At 57.1% G+C, this 9,959-nt stretch overlaps 1 protein-coding gene across 3 annotated transcripts; it reads right to left on the reverse strand.

Annotated features, from left to right (window-relative positions):
• Positions 1-373: 373 nt before the first annotated feature.
• TSGA10IP (testis specific 10 interacting protein) lies at positions 374-8,579 on the reverse strand. Of its 3 annotated transcripts, none has more exons than XM_047878880.1 (8): positions 8,433-8,579; positions 7,325-7,458; positions 6,541-7,220; positions 6,214-6,361; positions 4,029-4,196; positions 1,560-1,659; positions 1,234-1,358; positions 374-521 (listed from the first exon to the last, which is right to left on the reverse strand). In XM_047878880.1, exons 1-8 carry the CDS (start codon positions 8,577-8,579, stop codon positions 413-415), a joined length of 1,611 nt encoding a protein of 536 aa, XP_047734836.1. In that variant the 3' UTR covers positions 374-412. The 3 variants fall into 3 exon arrangements, with proteins under 3 accessions (XP_047734836.1, XP_047734835.1, XP_047734837.1); XM_047878879.1 differs by having other exon boundaries at positions 4,029-4,199; XM_047878881.1 differs by lacking the exons at positions 374-521; positions 1,560-1,659 and having other exon boundaries at positions 1,243-1,358; positions 4,029-4,199.
• Between the last annotated feature and the right edge of the window lie 1,380 nt (positions 8,580-9,959).

A 9,959-nucleotide genomic window follows, 5' to 3' on the forward strand; every position in this document is an offset into this window, starting at 1 on the left:
CACCACCCCACAGTTGCTCCGTCTGGCCTGTTATGGTGTGATGTACCCCATTAAAGGTCCAACCCCTACCCCCCACCCCCCCCTCCACCCCACACACGCACCAGGAGTTCTCAAAAGCCAGATCCTATTCACTCTTGAGTTCCTAAGACCCAGCATAGATGGAAATGGGGGTGGAGGAGCCGCAGCTGTTGCCCTATGCGACGACCCACTCGGGAGCAGAGGCAGGGCTGTGTGTGCTGGGCGGGAGCAGCTCCTGGGCGGCAGCCAGAGCTCCTGGGTGATGGGACAAGCTAAGCCTGCTGCCTACCCACTTGCCACCTCCTACTCCCAACCTGCAGCCTCTTCCCAGCACCACCAGAAATTACACAGTGTGTTTCCATAAAGCCTTTAATCATTATCTTAGGAGCTGGGCTCAGTCTGGGCTTGGAGTGGAGTGCCTGTTGGGCTGGCTTCCAGTGGGTTCTGCTTTTGGGGGGCTTTCAGAAGAGTGCTCCATCCTTACCCCCACTGACCTGTGGCTCCTTAAAGGTGAAGACATAGGTAGAGACCATGGGTTTCTAGCTCCCCACCCCCATGCCCAAGGAGACCTGGGCTGTAGGAGGCGAATGGCCATTATTGACATGTGGGTTCAAATCTGGCTCCTATGCTGTGAGCCCCCGAGCGAGTGATTTCCCCTCCTGAAGCCTCAGTGTCCTTATGCATGGGCCTCATAATCCCTGCTGTGCATCGCCTTGTTCTAAAGCACAAGGGACAATATACAGGGGGTGACTTGTGGGGCCCCACCCCACAATGGGGTCTTGGTGTGTGGCCACTCATTTGGCCACAGATTCCCAGCCCGGCTCTGCTGCTTATTTGCTCCTGTGTCTTTGGACAGGACCCTGCCCCTCAGGTCCTTAGTTTCTTTAGTGGGACCTGGAGAACATCACCCCGGTCCTGCCTTCCTCGGGTGACCTGGGGGACAGGGCCTAGGGAAGGACCGATTGACTGCTAGAGCTAGGCAGTGTCCTTCGGGCCGAGGGGTTGGGCCACCAGGACTTAGATCCAGGGCGGATCAACATGGCCGCTGGTGAGTTTTCTCAGCTTCTTCCCAGATGGTCCAGCCCAGGCTGGAGATGGGCAGGGCCACAGCTAGGGGAGACCCTGTAGGGCCCAGAGTACTGGCGGTGGCTCCCCCGCTTCCCTTCTCCCTGTAGCTGTGCAGAGCCAGTTCCTTGGCTAGCTAGACGGCCTCACCTGGGTTTCCCGGAGGCGCCCTCTGTGTTCCCCTTTCCTGCTTCAGCCAGTAGCTGCTCCTCATCCAGTCCCAGTGCTGACAGCACCTGGGAGAAGCGCCGGGTCACCGTGAGCCGGGCATTGGCCTGAAGAAAGAGAAGCGTTCCTGCTCTGCAGGCTGCCGGGGACGGGTGGTGCCGCGTGTGAAGGTCCCAGGGCTTCTGGATGGGCGGTGGCCCCGGGGTCCTGTCTAAGGGGGCCCACTCTCACTTACATCCCTACGCAATCAGCCAATGAGAAGCGCTGCTCTCGGGGAGGCTGATGCTCGTCCAGGGGCTAGGCCTCACCTGCATGGCCTGCTGGAACAGGTAGGGCCGGGCCTGCACCCTGTGCTGAATGCCCTGCAGCTCTGCCTGGTACTGAGCAAAGCGCTGTCGCTCCTGGCGCCTGCAGGGAGACGGACCTGTGGGCAGCCAGCCGCGAGCACAACCCATCCCCGGTCCTGAGTCCACTCCTCCTCGCTAGGGACGTGACGTCCTCCCCGCCCTTACCTTGCAAAGCCATTTCATTCCCAGCCTCGCCCCGGGTTCCTCCTGAGGTCAGTGGGGTGGAAATTATTTGCTCCATTTTACCCATGATGAGCCGGAGGCCCAGGGGGGGTGAGGGACTTGTCCAAGGTCGCACAGCTGGGAAGTGAGAGACTGAGCCCCGAGCCCAAGTCTGCATGCAGGCTGTGCAGCCGGGAGCTCATCTAGCATCCCGGCCACCCCCAGGCGGAGGGACCAGCTCCGGCTTCGGAGCAACTGGGCATCAGCTTGCAGGGCCTCTCCCCTCCCTGCGTTTTTATAAGCACGCGGCTTGGAAAATGGGAGGGAGGAACAAAAGAAATATGTTGCAGATGACAGACTGCATCCCGAAAATACCAGGATTGCACGGGGGAAGCACAAATCCATTTACAAAAACCCAGTCTGTGCACTTGTCTGAAATGTGTCTGCTCTTCAAGCCGGGTATCCTGGCAGCAGGAGGGGCCCCCTGGCTGTACTAACACCCGAGAGCAGGAATCCTGCGAAGCACGCAGGAGAGGTCTCGGGAATTGGTGGCAGCACCCACACACAGGACGGGAGGGGAGAAGCAGACAAGACCCCAGGACCCACTTGGGACCTCTAGCAAATGTACCGGGGCCCCGTGGAAGAACCCTGCCTGGCACGGCCAGGATCTTTGGCTATGTGCCAGGGAAGGAAGCTTCCTCCATTCGAGAAGAAGAGATGAATTTGAAAACCCTTGGCCAGGAACAGGAGTTATTGCAAGATGGAGTCTTCGGCATTCAAGAGGTCATTTCAGCAGCTACAGAAGGCGGGGGTGGGGAGCGCCAGCTTGCGTTTGGTCTCTGTGTCGCCTGTGAGGTCTTGCATGTTTTTCCTGCTTGATTCTTGAGGCTGTTCGTTAGAATGGAGAGGAAGTCCACATCTTGGAGCCCCAGGCAGAAAGGAAGCCTTGGGAGTGGATGTCAGCCCTGTCCAGCATCTGGGAAGGAAAGGAAGTCACATAGCCTCCCTACCACCGGGTGACCTTAGTTGAGCCAGCCTCTCCTGCGCAGGGCAGAGTCTTTGCGGCTCGGAGAGAGCAAACTTCACGGGCTGTAAGGGCCGAGAGGGCCCCTGGCATATATCTGCTCTCAAGTAGAAAATGAAAGGTGTGCGGGAAACACTTCTCTCACTGACATCCGTCCCTTGGAGTTCTGAACTTTAGGCTTCCCGCCTTATTTAAAAAACAATGAACCTGAGGTCTGGCACGGAGAAGGCCTCTCCTCCATCACTGGCCAAGGATTCCTTTAAAACACCCTCGACTTCTTAGAGTCCCGGTTTCCTCATCTTCGAAACTGGGGATGATAAGACTGAGCCTCAAAGAGTAGGTGATCAGAACCCCACTGAGTCCTTGGTGGGTCGCTGCAGGACAGAGACCTTCTGGTCTCTCCGCAGCACTCCACTCAACCTTGACCTAGCCCTTCTCCCAGGATGAAAGGAGATGAGTTGTGGAAAGATCTACCCTGCTGCCAGATGCACCCGGTAGGTGCTCAATGTCAACGGCCCTGGTGGCCATATTTATTTGTGTTCTCTGTTTCACTTTATCTGCAGATTGGGTATCCGAGCGCTCCGGGACCACGTAGCAGCGCGACTCAATGGCTGCCCAAGTTGGAATCCTAGCTGTGCAGCTCACTTGTGACCTTTGGCCAATTATTCAAGCTCCCTGAGCTCAGTTTCCTCCTCTGTCGAATTATCGTTCTGATGCTAATGCCCCCTTCATGGTCCTGTTATGAGTCTAAAAAACTTTTAAATACTCATCTGCCCGTTTCTTTTTAAGCGTGAAAATATAGGGAGAGAATGAAACAGATGACTCTTCACCCGATGGCAAAGAACGGTTGTCCCCAGGAGTGAGATCCCAGGCTCGCTTTATGTGCCATGGTAACTATTCCGGTAATGGCGCAGTTTTTTTGTAAGAAGCATCCCTGGCTTTTGAAATCGGAAAAGATTAGAACGAGTGGGAATGCAGGCAGAACGTTTTAACCGTGAACTTTTGCCAGCTGCCGGGATCGGTCTTATTAGCCGGTGACCTCGCCTCAGCTCCTCCTCCGCCAGTGCCTCGGCGTCTTCACGGGTAAAGCGCGGCCAAGTGGCCTGGAAGATGGTTGTGGAGACTCAGCCCTGAGGGGAGGGGAGGTCTGCATCTCCTCTGTCCTTCGTCTGACATCTGACATCTCTCGCGCTGCCTCCCCTGCCCTCTCCCCACCAGCCCCTCCCCGGCGCCAGGCTTCCTACCTCAGCTCCTCCAGCTTGCACTGGGTGGCGCCCGGCCCCCGGCTCCCTCTGGGCGCGTAGGCCGCCAGGCAGCGAGCCACCTGCTGCTGTACCCGCTGCTCCCGGGCCCTCCGCAGCTCGGCCCGCTGCAACTCCTCCTGCTGCTGCCGCTCCCAGGCCTGCAACAGGCTTCTTGGGAGGGGGGAGGGAAAGAAGAAGGTGGGAGAAGTCTGGGGGGAGCAGCAGTCTCGTGGAGACCAGGAGCAGGCCGAGGGGTGTGGGGGCCTGAGGGAGGGATTGCAGGAGCCCAGAGAGCCAAAGGCCCGGGGGAATGGCGTTCGTCATGGAAGCGTGCCATGATGAGGGCCGCATCTGGCCCACCTCGGGGCCTTTGGCTACTCTTCCTGGAGGCCTCGTCCCGCTCCAGCCAGCTGTATGCCCCGACGGTGGACATCCTCCGCCCTGTGGGGCTTGGTGCACCTGTGACCCCACGTGTATTGCTAACCTCCCCTCGCAGAGCAGCTCTCTTTGAGGGCAGGGGCCAGCTCTTGTTCTCCCTGACCCCCATCTCTGGCAGGAACTAGGTTAATGCCTTTGGGTTTGAGGGACAGACAGATAGATGAACGGATGGGAAACAGAAACAAATTGGTGATGGGATCAATGGGTGGATGACCGGATGGATGGATGGTGTGGACGGTTGAATAGACAACATCTAGAGCCATGTGGAACATTCTTCCCCCAGCTCTTATGGCCAGTTCCTTCTTGTCAATTGGGTCCTTGTTCAAAAGTCAGAGAGAAGGAGAGTCCCTGACCACCCCTTCCTCTAGCTATGCATCTTGTTCATTTCTTCATTAATTATCCTTCTTCCCAAGGAGAATGTAAGCCTCACGAGAGCAGGGTTCCTTATCTCTCCTCTTCACCACCCGTGTCTCCCCAGCACCTAGGACAGTTCTTAACCTAACTAGAAACTCAGTGTTGGTGACTTCACGCATAATTCAATCATGGTTGGACTAATAAAAGGGAAGATGCGGTCACTCACTCAGCACGTATTTATTGAGCACCAGCTGGTGCCAGGTCCTGTGTAGGGGCACCAGAGAGACCATGATCAATAAGATCTGGTACCTGTCCTCAGGGAGCTCTGTACACGGGGATAGACAGGTACCCCAGGACCCCAATGCAATGCCGCGTGGCAAAAGCTATGGCGGAGGCAAGCACAGGGGAGAGCTTCCTAGAGGGCGCCTGACTTGGAAGTTGAAAGATGCATCCGAGTTACCCAGGTGAATGAGGAAGAGGGGCAGTCCCGGTAGAGAAGGGAGGGAGAGCATGGGGCATTCTAGCACTCTGACTGGCTGGCATGGGAGACAGGAGCCTCCTTACCAAGAAATCTGGGCTTTGTCCTAAGCACACTGGGAAGCATGGGAAGCAAGCAGGGGATGGCAGCAAGAATTGGAGGGTGCTATTCGAGTGCTGAGTGGATTCTCACCTGCCACTTCTAACCAGTCACCAAGACCTGCCGAGCCAGCCCCCAAATATCTCTTAAATGGATCCCCCCGTCTCCATTCACATGACCACCTGGTTTATGCCCTTAGCATCCCTCACCTAGACAATGCAACAGTGCCCCCTTTCCAGGCTTTCCCCCTCTGTTCCCATTGTCCTTTGTTTAAGCCCCAAGTATAGCGATTGTCTAACTCTACTGCCCTCATTGTTGTCTTGCCCATCCGTCTCCTTTTCCAACAGACCTTGAGCTTCTTAGGGCTAGGACCAAGTCTTTTTATCTTTACATCCTGAGGACCCATGAGTAGATACTCAATATATGTTGCATTAATCACTTAGTTAATAGATTCATTGATGGATAGAAGATGGGAAATGAATGAAAAGTAGTTTGTATCGATAGATAGCTGGCCAAGAAGACAGAGATGGATGGATGGGTGGGATGGATGGGAGGGAGGACGGGTGGGGGGTGGATGGATGGATGGATGGATGGAGGGGAGAGAGGACGGGGGGTTGGATGGGGGGGTGGATGGATGGATGGGAGGGAGGACAGGTGGGTGGGTGGATAGATCCAAAGAAGATTGGATGATCAGAAGATTGGAGAATGGATAAATGAAGGAATGAATGAGACGATGAATGATTCAATGTCTCTAGAGAACTGGCTCTTCTCTACTTCCTGTCCTTTCTGCCCACCCTCCTTTTTCTTCCACCTTACCTGGTGGCCTCCTGTCGTTTGTGGAAGGTACGGTTAGGAAAGTTGGCAAACTGGAAAGTCTCTTCATCTCCCAAGGCATAGGTCTTCCCACTCCGGTTGGAGGCCTGCACAGCAGCCCGCAAAGCCTTCCAGGGCTGCTTTTCAGGGCCTGTACACAACGGGACAAGTTAGAGAGTAGCCCCCCTCCCAGCCCATCGGGTGATCCTGCCTAGTATGTGGAGCACACCACAGCCCTGTCTGAACTGCTGGCCCAGGGTGCCGGCTCCCCAACCTGTCTCCCCGCTGTGTAGTTTCCTGGGGGACCCAAACGTTGAAGTCCACACTCACCGCCGTCCAACTCTTGCTGTAACTGCTTCTGCAGCTTCTCCAGCTCCTTGGCCCTTGACTTCCTCGTCTGCGGCCCTCGAAGGTTGGAGCTGCTCGCCTTGCGCTGTAGGTCACCCTCATCCAAGGCCTCCTCGCCAGAGTTCTGCCCCTTTCTCTGCGAACCAGCCCTCCTTCTATGGGGGGCCCTGTGCGCCCCCTCCTCAGCTTCCTCTGTCACCCCTACAAACCGCTCCTCTTCCCAGATCGACCCCCTCTTGAGGAGCTGGGACAGTTCTCCAGGGCTCATACCCCTCTCGACCTCCTCAGCACGCAGGGCTTCCGGCTCAACGCCCTCCTCAGACTCTGATCCTGAGCCTGACCTCTTCCCAGGTGGCTGGAGGTCACACTCACTGGGGGCCTCCAGTTCTTGGCTCCCCCCTTTGCCAGAAGGGGTAGGGATGCCGTCCCAGGCCCTGAGCTGCTGGCTCCTCTCCAGGTTTGGCACCTCTGTCTTCCAGCAGAAGCCGTGGGCATCTGGGAGGGTGGCTGTGGACTTGAGCCTGGCCTTGTGCTGGGTGACGGCTCGGGGCAAGGGCGGGGCTTGGTGGCCAGGCCGAAGCAGGGCCCGACCATCAGTGAGGAAGCTCTCCCAGGCCCACTGGAAGGGAAAGGAGGGTTTCCGAGGAGCAGAAGGGATGAGACTGAGGAAGGAAAGGACAGGGAGCAGGGGTCAAGGTCAGGATGCCGGCCCCCCTATGGGGCCTGACACCCAACATCCCACCCAGCCGGTCGCACAGCTGCTTACTCTTCAGCCTCAGCAGGGCTATGCCCTTTCTTGTTCCGGGCCTTGGGTCTGCGGTCCTTCTTTGCCGTCTGCCCAGCACTCCGAGACCTCGGCTGCTGGCCCTGAATTACACCATCACCGCTCCCAAGCCTCCCCTGAGTGGAGACAGGAGAGGAGGCCCAGCTCCAAGCAGGCTCCTGGACCATCTCACACCTCCCTCAGGGGATCTCCCTCTTCTGTGCACCCCGAGTGGCCCCCTGGACTTTTTTTTTTTTAATGTTTATTTTTGAGAGAGAAAGAAACAGACTGCGAGTGGGGGACGGGCAGAAAGAGAGAGACACACACAGAATCCGAAGCAGGCTTCAGGCACTGAGCCGTCAGCACAGAGCCTGACGTGGGGCTCGAACCCACGAACCACGAGATCATGACCTGAGCCGAAGTTGGACGCTTAAACGACGGAGCCACCCAGGCACCCCCTGGACTCTTGTTACCAGTATAACCGACTGATCGCCATCTCAGTGTTTAGTATTCAAATAGCAACCACTGCTCCTTACTGAGTACCTGCCAGCTGCTCAGGATTTTCTCTCAGTAACTCATTTAACCTTCCCGGGGACCCTATATTCCACTATTACCCCTATCCTGCAGGTGAGAACACTCAGCCTCAGAGAGGAGAAATCACTTGACTTAGGTCACCCAGCGGGTAAGCGGAGCCAGGACCTGATCATGTTGAGTCTGTCCCCAGAGCCCAGATCTGTCACCACGTGCAGTGCTGCCTCTGGGCCCCGGGCAGCTCTTCTGAATGGCCCCATGGGGTCCTGGACTTGCGGAGTCAAGGTGGAGGAAACTCATGATCTTTCCCAAAACCCTCCTCCTCCTGCAGTGTTCCCCAAATCACTCCACCAGAAGGCTGGGAGTCATCCCTGGGTGTCTTCCTCATCTTCACCCTGGACGACTTAGGCCTCCCTAGGGTCCCTGTCCCCTTCCCCTCCCCCCCGCCCCGGTCTCTCACCTGGGCCTCGGCTCAATCTCATGGCTTCTCCAGGGCCTCCCTCAGCCCTGGCCTATGTGGACCCCAGGCAGCCAGCCTGCCTCCAGGCAGTTGGAAGTCCTCCCACAGGGCCTCCCTCACCTGCTCAGCCTGGGGGATGTCCGACAGAAACTTGAGCAGCCCTGTGGTCGTCACTGGAGCCTGGAGCCGCGTGTCCCGCCCTGGTCTCCCCGAAGTAGTCCTGATCAGCTGTTGGTGGGTGTTTCGCATGTTGGTGTCCTGCCCCATCCCCCACCCCCATCTGCCGGCCTTGGAACTGCCCTCCCCACCATCTCTATGGCAACCAGTCCTCAGCCAGTCTCAAGGGCTCCGGCAAAAAGCAGGCCAGGAAGGGTCAGTCAGGGTATGTGAGGCCAACTTCCTTCCAGGAGGGAAGGTATAGGAGGATGCTGAGGAATGATCCGGGGCTGGGGGGTCCTGGGACCCAGGGCCAAGCCCTGCCCCTGTGGGACTCTTTGTCGACCTGCTGTAAGTCCCCTGCCCTCACTCAGCCTGTGTTTTCCCATCTGGCTGTGAAAAGGACCTCAAGACCATTTGGGAGGGTCCTCACATCCTATGAAGATGGCCGGGCAGCGCCTGAGGTGGGCCCTCTCCCTCCTCCTGCCTCCTGGGTTGTCTCCCAGCTCAAATGAGGCTTTATGGGAGCCAAGCTGAACTCCACAACAAGATCTCCTTCGAACCACGTGGCCCCCCAGGTCCTGGCAGGACAAGAAAGGCCAGGAAGTTGCACACCAGGCCCAGGAGGGAGGCAGCAGGCAGATCCGGGCCCAGAGGAGGCTCCGGAGGGATGTAGAGCCTTTAAATCTTATCCCAAACTTCTAAGCATCGCCAAAAGGCCCTGTCGTGGCAAATCCCCATGGGACACCACCACCACCAGTGCAGGGATGTGGCGCCAAGCTGAGGCCCTAGAGACCGAGCGGTCTGGCCGGAGGCCCACACTCCACACCCCACGCACTAGCAAACCCTGCTGGTGCCGCCTTCAGGATTCATAGAGAATCCAGCCACTTCTCCCCACCTCCACTGTGAACATGCTCCCCCACCCCCACCCCAAACCACCACCACTGCCTCTCCGCTGGATCACTTGGCCTCTTCCTGGCTTTTGCTCTTGCCCGATCCTGTTCTGTACTCAGCAGCCAGAATCATCCCGTTAAGACCAGATCCTGTTCAAAACTCTCCGATGGACCCCATCTCTCATAGAGCAAAAGCCAAAGTCCCCACCATGGCCTCCGAGGTCCTGTTTGGTCTGTCTGCTGCATGATTCTGCAGGTCCCATCACTGTCCCCCTTCACTCACTCTGGTACAACCACACGGCTCCTTCAGGATACCAGTCAGTCCCACCTCAGGGCCTTTGCACTTGCTGCTGCCTCTTCCTGAAATGCTCTCTTTCCAGAATCCCTATGGCTCACTCTCCCATTTCCTTCAGGTTTCTGCTAAAATGTCCCCTGCCAAATGTCCCCCTAAAATGTCCCCTGAAGTGCCACTGTGCCCTTACTCTACTTTACTTACATATACACTTCATATATATTCATTTATTGCCTGCTCAAGGGCGTGGCTCCGGTAATCGGCCCCCTCTCTCCTGGGCAACTTTCACCGTCTTTGGAATCATTT

Source organism: Prionailurus viverrinus, chromosome D1 (genome assembly GCF_022837055.1).
Source record: "Prionailurus viverrinus isolate Anna chromosome D1, UM_Priviv_1.0, whole genome shotgun sequence".
Lineage (NCBI taxonomy): Eukaryota > Metazoa > Chordata > Mammalia > Carnivora > Felidae > Prionailurus > Prionailurus viverrinus.

Coding starts and splice junctions, on each gene's coding strand:
- TSGA10IP (XM_047878879.1), bottom strand. CDS start 8,579: ATGGGGCAGGACACCAACATGCGAAACACCCACCAACAGCTGATCAGG. Junction 6,362..6,540: donor ACAGCAAGAGTTGGACGGCG/GTGAGTGTGGAC, acceptor CGTTGTGTACAG/GCCCTGAAAAGCAGCCCTGG. Junction 1,359..1,559: donor TGTTCCAGCAGGCCATGCAG/GTGAGGCCTAGC, acceptor CTCTTTCTTCAG/GCCAATGCCCGGCTCACGGT.